Raw genomic sequence first — 14,586 nt, 5'->3', positions numbered from 1 at the left:
AACTAGTTCACATCACACCTGAGGCTAGACGGTCCAGGAGGATGTTGTGAGAGATGGTATCAAAGGCAGCAGTTAAATTGAGAAGGATGAGTATGGTAAGAAGACCAGAATCAGCAGCCATTAGTAGGTCATTGGTGATCTTGATTAGGGCTGTTTCTGAGCCGTGGAGAGGCCGAAAACCAGATTGATGAGATGATTATGAACCTGCGCAGCAACAGTTTATTTAAAAAGATTTTTGAGATAAGTGGCAGGTTGGAGAGTGGTCTGAAATTATTTAGGTCGTTGGGATTTGCACCAGGTTTCTTTAGTACAGGGGTAATAGCTGCAGTTTTGAGAGAGGAGGGGACATGAGCAGAAATAAGAGAGGAGTGGATGATGCTAGTTATAAGAGCTGGCATAAAATTATCACATTGAGAAATTGAATACAGATGGGGTGGAAGATTATTCGGGGTCGTGAAATTGTATTAACTGTGGGAAAACAGGGCCCTTGTGTTCCCTTCGTAAGATGATATCAAATGAGTGTAGTATTTGGATTTTGCTGCAGAGAGAATCTTTGTAGTGCAGCATCTGGTTGTATATATGTCCTTTTTGTTATAGCTAGTTTGAAAATGTAATTTGTAGAATAAGTTCACGTTTTACTTTTTGCATTTGAAAAGCATTTGATTGATCCATTTGAATGCACCGGTTGATCAGAAAGTTTCCATTATTCCAATAATCTTGAGCAGATTGTGATCAGGCAGTCCCACGTGACGTCATCGCGTTTCGGAAGACCCAACCCAACAGGAAGACAACAGATTTCTCTGTCCTTTTGCTACGATGAAAATTTAGTATTACACAAGTATTGACATTATTTCCGCCGAAAGGCCAACAAATTAATAAAATGCCCTTATTTGATGGGCTGGGAAGCGGAGGAGAGAAGACTGCGATCGTCATTGACTTGGGAGCAGCATACACAAAGTGAGTATGTCGCCTCGTTAGCAGAGCCTTTCGGTTAGCATTTGCTAGCGTAAATATTTGTTTTCTTAACTAACCGCTTGGTACTAATATAATCTGGTCAAATACAGGAGTTTCTCACAAACTCACGATACTTAACGTAATTGTTTGTAACGTTACTGGTAGTAAATGCTGTAGCGGTGTTAGCTAGTAAGCCACACACTCAATGCTAACTAGACCAAGTCTGCACGATTTATTCCAACTGACAGCTGTTAGCCAGTGCTAAATTAGAGCGAAGATCAAATCCAATAAAGTAAAGGAAAACATTTGCACTTAACGTCAGTAATACCCAGCTATACTACCAATAAAAGCTTTTTGGGTAAATCTTAATTTAGCTAACGTTAAAGCCAAAGCTAAACTTTACCAGAAATGTCTAGCTAGAAACAAAAGTATTGACATATTTTTTGTTGTACTGGTGAAAATGTAATTGCATTAGATGTAATTGGAAAAGGCCAACACTGAGCAACAAATCTAAATTTGGTTTTCTCATATGATTCATTTTTCATCATTTGTCCGTTGTGAGCTGAACATTTCCCCTCATGTTGATTGCTGTTTGAGGGACCTAAATAGTTTTATTTAAGCACCTGTTAATCTGAAAGCTGTCACTTCACCTGCCATTATACCTCACATATCTCCCCATTTTAGTTTAGTTTTAAGTTAGCACAACTGGAGATTTACCAAAAATGCTACAATGAAATTCTTAATATCTGGAGCTGACAGTGTCTATGCCTTCAATGTTACAAAAAACATGTTGTCTTTGTGTAATTTTATTCAAAGTTTTTATATAGCGAAGACAAGAAACTGGCCTGCGGCAAGTCACATGAAGATCAAGAGGCTTGTTCTCATTTAATAATGATGTCTACAATTACTGTCCCACAGCAGTTCACACAGAGCTGCTCTGTTATTTTATTTAGGTACAACTTACTATTGTAAGTTCGATGTTGCCATTTAATAAAATAATTATGTGGCCCTGTGAGCCAAGTCCTTGTTCCTGAAATACAAATAATTTCTCACTTAAGTTTGATTGCCATGTATGCATCATGTTTACATTTGTTTTGTTTTTGCACAGTTCACTAGTATTGCTTATATAATATGTGTAGGAGCCTGAAAAAAGGCTTACTCCTTGCATTATTGTGGCTTGTAGGAATATTATTGAATAATCAGAAATATAAATCTTAATCTTGTCTGTGCCGCCTCCTAGTGGCTCAGCTGACTGTTTCCTTTTCTTGCAGATGCGGCTTTGCAGGGGAAACGGGGCCCAGGTTCATAATTCCGAGCGAGATCCGGAAACCGGGACAGCAACAGGTGAGACGCCGCTTTGCTCTGAGTGATCAGTTGGAAAGCTGTTTGGAAATTGCAAAAAATATTATGTTAATGTGGCATGTCTCACTTTCAGGCCATCAACGTGGTTCAGTACAACATCAACACAGAAGAGCTTTATGTCATCCTCAAAGAATTTATCCATTTGCTGTACTTCAGGTGAGACTCTGCTACATCAGTTATTCATTGTAACTTTAAAAAAGTTACTAAGGTTACTAAGGTGTGCAGCAGCTATAAAATGGAGCGGTCCAGCCACATAACATTAAAAGTTTGTCTTCCTCTTTGTCTTAATCAGGCACCTGCTGGTGAACCCTCGCGACAGAAGAGTGGTCATCATCGAGTCCATCCTCTGCCCGTCTCACTTCAGGGAGACGCTCACCAAAGTTTTCTTCAAACAGTTTGAGGTGTGAAAACAAAACACATCAGGGTTTTATACACGCTGCTGGACATGTTTGGAAAAAGTTTTAATGGGGAGGATGCATGTCACTGATGTGAGAAATTTACTTAAAAATAATAAAAAAAATAATTCTATTAAAAATACTTATTCATGAAAAGTATGGGACTTATTAAGTTTGACAAAAGTAAATAAAGTCCTGCAGTAACACGCTTTACTGACAGCCTTAATAGTAAGTGTAAGATACAGTGTGTTAGGGATTATTCTTTGGTGTATTCCAGGTGCCATCTGTGCTGTTTGCCCCAAGTCACCTCATGGCCATCATGACTTTGGGCATCAACTCTGCTCTGGTGATGGACTGTGGCTACACAGAGACGCTGGTGCTACCTGTATCCTTTTCCTGTCATCCTGTAGGCCTCGACCCTTAAAGGACATATGCCCAGTTGTTTAAGACACGGATTTGTTTGCTTTCTTACAGGGAATTAGGTGGCAAGATTGATATCACTTTAATCTTAGTTAAGTGGAGAGAATGGTCCAAGACATGTTTAGCCTAGCCTGGCACTGATAATGACTGATAATAATGATAATAATAGCTTTATTGATTAATTAAATAACAGCAATCAGTGTAAAACATAGAGAAGTCAAACAGAAATTGGTATCACACATAGTGGTTTACTACAAAGAATATATAAAACATAAACAAGTCAATATACAGATAATTAGGGTGACCAGACGTCCCGAACAATTTGGGACAGTTACGAGCAGTTGTCCCGACTCCTGTCTTGCTTGTCTAGAAAATTAGACTAAACCTGTGTTTTGAGTCTGATAAAACATTTAATACAGCAGTTGAGTATGCGCTCTGACTGCCATACCTACGAGCATGGCTCTTTTGCATTGCGGTCAAGTTGCATGTTTGGTACCCTGTAGGTCATCGGGGCGCGCCCAGTGAACTATATGAGGGACCTCATATACTGTTTGGGAGGGACCCCAGAGATGGGTGAAGCGCTAGTGGGTGGGGGGCACCCTGGGATGGGAGTACAGTCTGGAGCTGTGTGTAAGACGCCTCCCAAAGGGGAGGGCAGTGGGACGGAGTACCATCATTACGAATTAGTTAGTGCTCTGCCATGCCAACGAGCCTGGCTCTTTGTCATTGCAGTCAAGTTGCATGTTTGGTACCCTGTAGACCCAGGTTTGTATCCGGGTAGGGTGACTGCTCTCCCCCTTCCCTGCATGATCATTGTGAAACATTCTTTTGGTGTTCCGGCTGTCCAGTGGCTACAGAGGGACTGCAGGGTATCGTGAACATCAGCAGAGTTGTTACAGCCACAAAGCAACTCGTGTGCATGCTCTTTCCTCTTTTTGTTTTCTAGTATAGATAGTGGAACTTACAGTAGTGAGGATAGGGGAAGTGTAGCTGCAGGCAGCCACAAAGATCTGGGAGATCTGACAGGCAATGCACTGATATAATAAATGAGCTAAATTGTATGTAACAGATCTTAAATTTACATACAACACAGTCATTGTGTTTTTTTCCTAATGACAGACAGTTGATTTTGTTAACAAAATTTCATTTTAGCGTTAAGTTTTGAGTTTCACGTGTTATGATTTTACTGTTCGTTGACACTGAATATAATGTACTGGAGGCCACCCCCACCCCCAACTCCTGTACTGAATTTCACCTATTCTCATCTGGTCAACCAAGAGATGTTTTCTATAAATGAGTGTTAAGAAGTGAGATGAAACAAGGAACAGACTCTGCGAGCCTGATCTTGAAGCCCTGTCCCCTTTAGTTGTTAGCCTAGACCGTGGAAAAGCTAGCAACGCCCTACCAGAGGATCTCAATCTGCATCCTGGTTCTAGAGGGATAAAAGCTCAGAGATATAGGAAAGTGCCAGCCCGTGCTGAAGGAGGAAAAATCCTCCCATCTGCTCCAGATTGTATTAATCACATCATAGCATCTTGTTAGGCAGCACGCTATCATCAATACACCAAAGAGTCAGCTGGGTTTTGTTCAAAGTTATGGAAGTGTGCAAAGACACACATTCTGAAAGTTAGGTCACCCAGCAGCTCCAATGTAATAACCAACTGCTTATTAAACCATTTTTCCCCCTGCATTTGTAGATGATATGATGTGTAGCTGTTGGATGGCGTTCTTTTAGAGCTAGGTTGGCTGTTTGCCCCACATCACCGGTCTTTGTGCTAAGCTGGGCTAAACATCTCTTGGACCATTGTGTCATGTTGAAACTTGCCTTCATCACAGGAAAACTGTGACTGCTGTGCACAAATATCTGTCTTGCTGTTGATGGATTACTGACGTTTTCTTGTGACGTCCTGTGATGTTTCTGAATGTGCAAATGCAAAAATAAGTTTGGGGTATATGTTACCACCTTAACTGTGAAGTCAGGTTTATGAGTGCACTCCTATTCTGCCAGCATGGGAGGCTTTGCCTTTGGGAGGGAAAGCCATCCATAAGTAAGTAGCTCTAACTGATTTACGGAGGGGTGTGTGACAGTGTACTATTTTGTGCAAACTTGGCTGTAAAAAGGACTGGAAACCATGTGACTGTAAAATGGAAAGTTTTTATTTCAGATGTGCTGGTTTCCTCCCATAACTTCATGTGTCTGTATTTACTGTAGAGAATTAGAAGGACTTCTTGTGGAACAGTGCACTGTTGACACAGACACCACCACTGGGCAGAGTGTACCAGCTGTCATTGGTAATTACAGAAAAATACAGTACACTGTGTGTGTCTTTGTTTTTTCAATGGATGGTTATTACAATATGGACTGCTGATTTGTTTTACCATGCAGAGAGCAGAAAAATATAATGGCTTTGACCCATTACATGTAATATACTATTCATAAGAACTTGTTTCAGTGAATACCTTTCTCAATATGTGAATTATACATATGCATGCGGTCTATATTAGAGTTTTTTCTTCATGCTTTTGGGGGAAAGCAAACTGAATCATTGCGTTGAGCTGTGAGATCTGCAGCTGCAACAGCAGAGTGAGAGAAGCTACACATATATGCATCAATAATTAAGACAGACAGGACTGTTGAACAGACTGCATTTCTGCAGTGAGCGCAGAAGGACTGAGCTCTCTGTAATCAGCCTTTTACACTGTTCATGACTCAGGGGGAAAAAATGACTGCCCAAAATCTGCAGTCTGTTTGTATTACATCAAGCGGTCGTATTTGATGCTTGTTCTGTTGTGGCAGTGTCAGCTCACCTGTTCCCCAAACGCTGATTCAGTCTCGTCATAAATCTAACTTGGAAGTGAAATGAGAGAAATGGACGATTTATGCACAAGTGAACCAAAGAAAATGAAGTTCCACTTCATTTATATCTCTTCATCTTTTCTGCAGGTACCATCTCAGAGGAGACTGTGGAGGATATCAAGGGTAGGTTTGACCGAGATGGTGTACTTTCTTATCTGTTGCTTGGCTTTGTAATGGATCACGCTTTTAGTTAATCCTTTCAAAGGCAGCATTCCCAAAAGAACAACAAACAAACAACAACAAAACTTCCATTGAGTCTGTCGCTGTTTTCTCTTTACTATTCCTTCACTGAAATATTACCCCAGCAAAACTGACCTGTCAAAATGCTACTAACATTTCTGACCCCATAGATATGTTAGCTTTATGTTTAGTGTTATTCAATTTATGACTGCAAGAAAAGCCCTTAAATTGGACGGGATTATGGTTTAATTGATATATTTTCCCATTTTATGATTTAAATAAGTTACTTTAGAATGATGCAGATATGTAATTTACTCACTAAATCCGCTAATTAAAGCTTTCATTGAGGACAACATTTTTTATTCATTAACATTGTCAACAGTCATTGAGGACATTGGTTAAAACTTTCATCCTTTTAGTTTTGGTGGTTAATGCTCATTGGTTTGGTTTTGTTTCCTGCAGTCAGAACATGCTTTGTCAGTGACCTGCAGAGGGGCCTCAAGATCCAGGAAGCCAAATTTAACCTGGATGGTACAGCTGAGGTAAGTGAAATACAGGGCTCAACAAAAAGGATTTCCCTGCTTGGGACAAGTAAAACACTTGGGTGGGTTGTTTCTAATGTAATGTTAGTTCGCTAACGCTAGCTAACTTCCTGCAGAATGTAACGTAATAAAGCCCTGCTGACTGTAATAATGAATAGAGTCCTTCCGAGATTTACAGGAACAGTGTTGATCGTTCGTATCGTTGTCTTTTGTCTCAATCGTCGGGGGATGCGGTGGTTCATTTGTACTGTGTGATCGGTAGGCTTTAGCTTCTATCTTTCATTTTTTTCACGTCCGTTTGAGTCAATTTGAGTCAGTTTGACAGCCTGAATACAACCTTCAAATGTATAATGCAACTGCAAAAGTGTGTTTCCTTGTGAGAATGTTTTTCCAACAAATTTGACAATATTTCTCTGGGGAGTACAGTAATAGACAGTGGCAGCACCGACAGTTTGTCGGACTTAGCAACAGTAACTAAGGGGGGAGGGGCTTAGCAAAGGGTCAATTGTGAATTTTTACAAACAAGCTAAAAACGAAGGCTGTCTTGTTGTAGTCTAACTGTTTAGCTTAGTTTGCCACAAATCTTAAAATCTGGATTTCTTGAGACAAACCAGTCACTCCACTGTTTACTGGCAGTAACGTTAATTCATTTACATTACATTTATTCCTTTAGTTAGATATGGGCATTGCTTTTTGGTAAGATGCTAAATAAACAAAACCTCAAAGACCCCCCACACAGTTAATTTATTCTGGCTGATAAGGATCTCTATAGGAGAGGCAAAAAAACCTTGGCCTCTTCCTTTCTCGGTTACATTTACTCATTTAGCTGATGCTTTTATCCAAAGCGACTTACAATTGCTATACATGTCAGAGGTCGCACGCCTCTGGAGCAACTAGTGTCTTGCTCAGGGACACATTGGTAGATGTCACAATGGGGAATTGAACCCGAGTCTCTCACACCAAAGGCATGTGTCTTATCCATTGCCCCATCACCACCCATATAATAAGTAAGTAAATCAGGAGGAGAAAAGACTGATTTCTTCATTCTTTCTGAATGAAGAATCAGTCCATCCTTCTCAGTATTTTGATGTCAGGAATCAGATTTATTTTATTGACATTTTAGATTTGTTTCTAGTGAGATATTATTGAGTTTGAATAGTAAACTTTACTGTTGCTGCTCTAGAAACAATGCATAGTTATAATATTCAATTATAATCCTGTTCTGAATTTATTGTATTTTAAAATAATATTATCTTTAAAAGGCAATTATCAGTAACGAAAAAGAACTGATAAGAGTATTGACAAAGAGCCAAACCGATAAGGAGTATCAATAAAAGTGTATCAATAAAATCCTAACAATACCTATCCCTGCTCCCTCTGATTCATTTATTTTATTATTTATTAAGATTAAACGTGCAATTAACTTCAGTCCTGTTGTTACTTGATAACCGCTAATAAAAGTAAAAATTTTCTTCGGGCACGTAGATTTCTGACCCACTTGCACGACCAGGCAAGTGAAATAGAAAACATTAACGTTGAACCCAAATTGTTTTTTGTATGTTACCTTAGTTATCCTCAGTCTGTGAAAACGTGTTCACATGCTGTAGTTTAATGTACAATTCTTCTTCCTTGTGAATGTGTTTGTAGCGTCCCGCCCCTCCTCCAGATGTGGATTACCCTCTGGACGGTGAGAAAATCCTTCACGTCAAAGGACCAATCAGGTAGTTCATCAAATGATGCTCTTTATGTCTGCTGTTGCCTTTAACTGAGCAAATGCGAGATATTTCCATGTGCTTGCATTGTGTTTTTCTCTTTTTTGTCACGGTGGAAGGTCCTTCTGTAAAATGAGATTGTCTAGTGTCAATGTCTTCCTAGAATCTTCATGTCTCTGCAATAAGGTGTATCTAAAGGCCAGAACTTGCTTGTTTTCTGGCCTGTGGATTTCTGTCACAACGTTGCCGCTTATTTGTTTTTTGGGTTTTTTTGTTTTTTATTTATTCCCAGGGACTCTGTGATGGAGATCCTGTTTGAACAGGACAATGAAGAGAAGAGCGTTGCCTCGCTGATACTCGACTCTCTGGTCAAGGTAGAGAAAAGTTCTTCATTTTATACGCCTTGGAATGTGTGACGTTATGTTTATGTGCAATCGCTAACTCGATGCAGTCCGAATGTAATGTAAGTAAACTATGGAAGATTTAAAAACAGAAGACATGTAAGTCAGTTTCTCCTTGAAGGCATGCATGTTGTAGTAACATAGTATGATCTCTCATAGCCGTATTCACCATCTTATGTGCCCTGGTTGCTGTTCATTGGGTTTTTAACCTCACTAATCTTCCCTTTTGGAGGATATCAGAAACATTTAGTATCTTTGGCAGGAGAAATTCAGCACCCCAGTTTTTTGACTCCTTTCCATGTAACTGAGAGCAGTTTTGTTGTTTCATGTGGGGATGACATCGGTGCAGGATGGCCTAATTAATCTCCAGCAGCAGCAGACATTACACATCAGATCTGTGCAATACTCTACTCAGGATATATTGATATTGATAAATCATTAGTGCTCTACACGAAAGAGAAGGCAGTGCAGTAATGCCTGCTTCAGCTTTCATCCATCACATTTAGTTTTAGTCTGCACCTGTCCTGCTGTCCTGTAGAACTGCTGCTTCCTACTGCCTCATTGTTTCTCCTGCGCCACTCGTACAAAGGAAGGAAGCGGAATATGATAGTTTAGGTTTATTTCTTTCATCTAAACTGTTTTGTTTACTAAAAAGGCACGGTGGTGTAAAGTTAATATTTAAGAAGCAATTGCACATTAATGTCTGATGTCTGTCATATCAGGGTGGAAACAACAGGAGATATCTGTGTAAATGATCTAAAGTGGTAAACGTGTGTATGTGTTTCCCTGTTAGTGCCCCATCGACGCACGTAAGGTGCTCTCAGAGAACCTGGTGGTGATCGGAGGCACAGCCATGCTGCCAGGTTTCCTGCACCGTCTGCTGGCAGAGATACGCCTCCTGGTTGAGAAACCCAAGTACCGTGACGTGCTGGCCAGCAAGAGCTTGCGTATACATGCTCCGCCTGCCAAGCCCAACTGCACCGCCTGGCTTGGAGGTTAGATGTGTGATTTTTATTAAAATATTTATCACCAACAGCTGGCCTGAAGGCTTTAAAGAGTAAGCAACATTAAAAAACAAAACAGCATTAATAAAATATATAGATAAATATTTCTCCTCCGTCAGCATACTTCCAAGACCATAATGCCAGTCCTTCTCAGGTTACAAATGAGAAGATATTGGGCAAAAATATTGTTTGTGGCCTCTTACATAATTTGGAGAGCTCTCTCTGTATTCATATCGTCCGCTGCGCAACAGGTGCCATCTTCGGGGCGCTGCAGGACATCCTGGGCAGCAGGTCGGTGTCAAGAGACTACTACAACCAGACAGGCCGTATCCCTGACTGGTGCTGCTTGAGCTCCCCTCCTCCCGAATCGCTCTACGAAGCAGGAAAGACCCCTCCTCCACTTATGAAGAGAGCCTTCTCCACAGAGAAGTAGAAACCCGTTGTGACATAATTCAAACAATGTTCTCTCCTTTACCCTGATAGAAGAGTTCTGTAATCTTACATATAAAAGCCCAACACAAATCTTGTTAACGTGTTAACTGCAAAAACAGCTCTAGGTGTCTGTAATGTCTATGTATGTATGTACTGATTGAGGTCTGTTTGATGATCAGGTGAGCTGGTTTCTGACCTCACCAGACAGAAGAAATGTTGGGACTTTATGCATTGATGTTCTACAGAATTTAAGTAACTTCTGTTTCCTTTGAAGTCTCACTGAGATGAGTCTGTACATGTTAACTCTCACTCTCACTACACTTTGTTTTGGATTGTTTTGGATTGTGTTGGCAGTGGAACTGAAGAAATCCAGGGTATTCAGCAGAAATGTCTCTGGTCATTACCAACTTTGAGTTTTTAGTCATCTAGTTGTCAGCAAAATGACAGAATGTTGCAAAATGTTGGAGAAAACCTTATTCCAGTGTGATGTATGACAAGTGTGGAAATCTGACAACGTCCCACAGAGTTTCAAAACAAAAACAAACCAAGTTTCACTTATTTATTGTTCGGACTTAATAAAGGCCCCGTACACTCAAACCGGTGTTCTCAGTTATTCTAGTTAATAAATGGCTTGACATGTTAATGTGGGAGTTACTTCTCATATACTCCACGACAAAGGTCTAGTACATGTAACCGGAGTGTCAGGGACATGTCAGTGAGTAAAGGGGCTGAACACATTCACACAGTCCTCAGAAGTTTAGTCCAGCAAGTCACCTGTGTCAACCATTGTGGTGGTTGTTGACGTTTAAAACATCATCCGAATGATGCCATCTCATTCTGTGACGTTGAAGTTTAATTATTACAAGAAATAAATCTTCAGAATCCAATGAGATGTGCTTTTCTGTCCTTTTTTTAATACGTTAAAAAGAACACATTTTAACTCAAAGAAAAGGCTGATCAGGTGGCTATTTAGCTATTTATCTATTTTTCTTGAAACAGTCCACACACCTGCTTCCAGCAGCAAGCAAACAAGCAGACCATTTTTTTTCATGCTGCAACACAGCTCACTGCCACAGATTCCCCAGTAATAAATAAACTATAACGGCATGTTTGAATCACGTCCAGTTTTTCAAATGAGCTGCACTTTTTTCCTCCTAGAGAGATTAACACAGGTGCTGCCAAAATCACAATTCCATATGTTTTTCCAGTTGAATCTCTGTCACAGCTTCATAATGAAATAAGGTTTATCAGGCCTCACCTGGTAATGAATTTCTTAACAACATGTAGGGGGAAACAGGTTTCCAGTATGGTTGTTCATGGCTGTGAATACAGTCTATACAATGAAATGCATATGTCTCACTTCCAAACCATCAGAATGCATCAGTGTCAGTGTGCAGTAAGTTGCATCTGCCTTCAGTGTAAACAGGAATAACCTGTAGACAGTGAGGCCAGTATGTAGCAGGAAAGCATAAGATGGATCTATGCATGCCAACAGGACATTTAAAGGTTCAGTGTGTAATATTTTGGAGGATCTATTGACAAAAATGCAATATAATATCCATAACTATGTTTTCAGTGGTGTATAAAGACCTTACAAAATGAACCATTGTGTTATTACCTTAGAAGGAGCTATTTTTATCTACATGCACCGCTGGTCCTCTTACATGGAAGTCGCCATGTTTCTACAGTAGCCCAAACAAACAAACTGCTCTACAGACCGTGTTTCGTCACTACGTTGATTGCGGGTTGGCCACTTATTGGAAGATCAGCAGTTCTATACCCCGGCTCCTCCCGTCTGCATGTCGAAAGTGTCCTTGGGAAAGATTCTGAACCCCCTCATTGCCTCTGTTCCATCGCTGTGTCAATGTTAATATCTGTTTCTGATGAGCAGTTGGCACCTTAGCCTCTGCCATCAGCGCGCCAATGGGTGAATGTGACGTAGTGTAAAAGCGCTTTGAGGGGTCGGAAGACTAGAAAGGCGCTATATAAATACAGACCATTTACCATTACCATTTTTACCATGCTGTTTTTATGAGCTGTTGATGTGGCACACCAGTTCATTTTTGTATTTTAGGTTGGTTTTGGGACGAAAGGCCATTCTAGTTTCTTGTACGTAAATAGAAACCAAAAGTGTACTTCAGACACCGCATTTGTAAGGAAAGTATAATCAGCCTTCAACAGAATGCATTTTTTCCTCGTCTTCTCTCAATTTGCTGAGCTATGTCCACCAGCCCTTTTCTCTTAGGTGAAAGTGGGCTATTGGTGGAGGCAAACTGTACACAGTGTAGATTTACTTCCTTGTTCAACTAAACTCAAATAAGAAACTCACCAACAGACTGATAATGTGTGTGTCCCAGAACAGAGCAGCATCTGTTTGGCCTTTTGGGTCAAACTCATCACTGTGTTGGTCTGTCTGGTTACTGTGGGCTTGGGAACCAGTAGCAATACCCACAATGCACCTGCAGCTAAAGGCTGGCTGAAAAAGGAAAAAGTGTGGGAAATCTGAGTTTGAATTCTGATAACAGGCATAAAGATTGACTTAGAACTGAAGACTGCAGCCACCGAGCTGTAGATGACTGTTGTGGAGGTGTGTATCTGTCTCTATCTTCTTCAGTGACGGCAATAAATCCGTCAGCTCTAAGGTCAAACTACCGCCCCAAATCATACATATCCTTGTTGGAAACATTTTCTTAGTGCGTTTGATTTTGGTGATTTATAGGTGAATAATTGTAGCTTCCAGGTTTGAATCTGGCTACAAATCGGTTCCCATGAAATGTAGGGTCTTCAGAGCCCCTTTTACCTCCAGGGGGATTTTGGGGCTTTGTTACCCATATGACCTCCCACCAGTTGCTGCAGGCCACAGCCTTACTTAGATGATCCCTTTTCTGACCATATAACTGAAGACAGCCACAGCCTTGCCCACATCGGACGATACAGAGCTGTATAGTCCCACCTGCTGCCTCTGCTCCAGCTGAAGGAAACCCCATCCTCCCTTGATGGGGACTGGGACTGGAGCATAAGTGTGGTTCCCAGAGACAGGAAGCAGCAGCTGTCCGTCTGACCTCTGTCTATCAGACTGGGAGTCTGGGCGAGAAGTAGCATGAAGAGTGGGTGAGCCCTGCCCACAAGGAGTGCTGGAAATCCATTCATTGGAAGACGAGGAGGTTCAAAAACAGCTCACACACCCAAATCTATCAGAAAGTTCATCCTGTGTTCAGAATCAGAAAAAAAATACACAACAAGGCAAAGAAATTGAAAGAATAATAAACTAAATAGAAATAGAAAATATAGAAATATAAAATAAAATTTGAAGTGTGTAGTATAACAGTATGTGACAGAAGTGTAATGACTGAATAGTAATAATGATAAGTACTGACAATGTTGAGAGCTGAAATGGAATGAATGGAAACTCCCATTGAACTTGCTAGTACTTGCTAGGCACAACATTTTTGTCTTTTGTTTTTCAATGACATCAGGAATATTGCAAAATGCTCAATTCATACATTAATTAATGACGTGTACTGTACAAGGTGACACGACTTTTCCTACTCGAGCACCCAGCTGGTCCAACACCACAGACTGCAAGGAGCGAGAGGCATCATCCATCTCCGTTATCTCCTCCTCAGAGGCTGTTTTTCAGCACACTCCAGCCCCATTACCCTGTAAATCACACTGGCTGTGAAAACACATCCGAGCCCTCCTAATAAACATGGGGGCACCTCGGTGCTTGTCATTCATGCCCTGCAGAATGAGCAAACAAGAATCGTGATACGGCTGGTATCACTGCACCTGTAAGTCATTTTGGGACGTGAACATAATCAGGAATCAGCAAGAAATGAAAGCATCTACAACTACAAGAAGCCAAGCATTGTGTAATAGGAAGGCTGCATTCATACAGCAGTTGTTTAGCAATCATACCAGATATATACTGACGATACCAGATATGGTATCTGTAATAAACACATGATTGTGCATAAACATGCAAAAAAAACAGGAACGAAGGAGGAAACCTCTGAGACTTTCTGCTCATTCTTGCAGCATCTGTGTTGATAACCTCAGCTCTGCTGCGTTTCTGCCAAGACTAATCAAGCAACACTCTGAGGGCACGATTACATAAAGAAGGCAGAGGAGCCAAACTGCTCAAAATTAGGAACCAGATGCATGACAGTTAGGATGTTTTGTGGTAATTCTTCCTACTGCTCCAGGCAGCCATTGATTTTCATTCATTTCATGTCTATTGGCCTGTGAAAACCATGTATCTCCAAAATCTCAACTTTACATGAGTACGGTCATGTTTTCAGCTCTGTGACAATGAATTCTTAACCAA

The 14,586-nt window shown here is 40.7% G+C and overlaps 1 protein-coding gene across 1 annotated transcript; it reads left to right on the top strand.

Annotated features, from left to right (window-relative positions):
* Positions 1 to 751: 751 nt before the first annotated feature.
* Positions 752 to 11,146, top strand: actr10 (actin related protein 10). Its single transcript, XM_038726145.1, has 13 exons — positions 752 to 957; positions 2,226 to 2,298; positions 2,390 to 2,472; positions 2,609 to 2,717; positions 2,989 to 3,096; positions 5,112 to 5,179; positions 5,344 to 5,423; positions 6,076 to 6,111; positions 6,631 to 6,710; positions 8,358 to 8,431; positions 8,715 to 8,796; positions 9,617 to 9,818; positions 10,079 to 11,146. The coding sequence occupies exons 1-13, from the start codon at positions 881 to 883 to the stop codon at positions 10,258 to 10,260; spliced, it is 1,254 nt and encodes a 417-aa protein (XP_038582073.1). The 5' UTR covers positions 752 to 880; the 3' UTR covers positions 10,261 to 11,146.
* The last annotated feature ends 3,440 nt before the right edge of the window (positions 11,147 to 14,586 follow it).

The sequence above is a fragment of the Micropterus salmoides genome, unplaced genomic scaffold (assembly GCF_014851395.1).
Source record: "Micropterus salmoides isolate LMB-PRFRI ecotype aquatic unplaced genomic scaffold, ASM1485139v1 Ms_hic_scaffold_18, whole genome shotgun sequence".
Classification (NCBI taxonomy): domain Eukaryota; kingdom Metazoa; phylum Chordata; class Actinopteri; order Centrarchiformes; family Centrarchidae; genus Micropterus; species Micropterus salmoides.
This window is presented reverse-complemented; position numbering and strand designations above follow the sequence as displayed.

Coding starts and splice junctions, on each gene's coding strand:
- actr10 (XM_038726145.1), top strand. CDS start 881: ATGCCCTTATTTGATGGGCTGGGAAGCGGAGGAGAGAAGACTGCGATC. Junction 5,180..5,343: donor GGAGGGAAAGCCATCCATAA/GTAAGTAGCTCT, acceptor TATTTACTGTAG/AGAATTAGAAGGACTTCTTG. Junction 8,797..9,616: donor TACTCGACTCTCTGGTCAAG/GTAGAGAAAAGT, acceptor TTTCCCTGTTAG/TGCCCCATCGACGCACGTAA.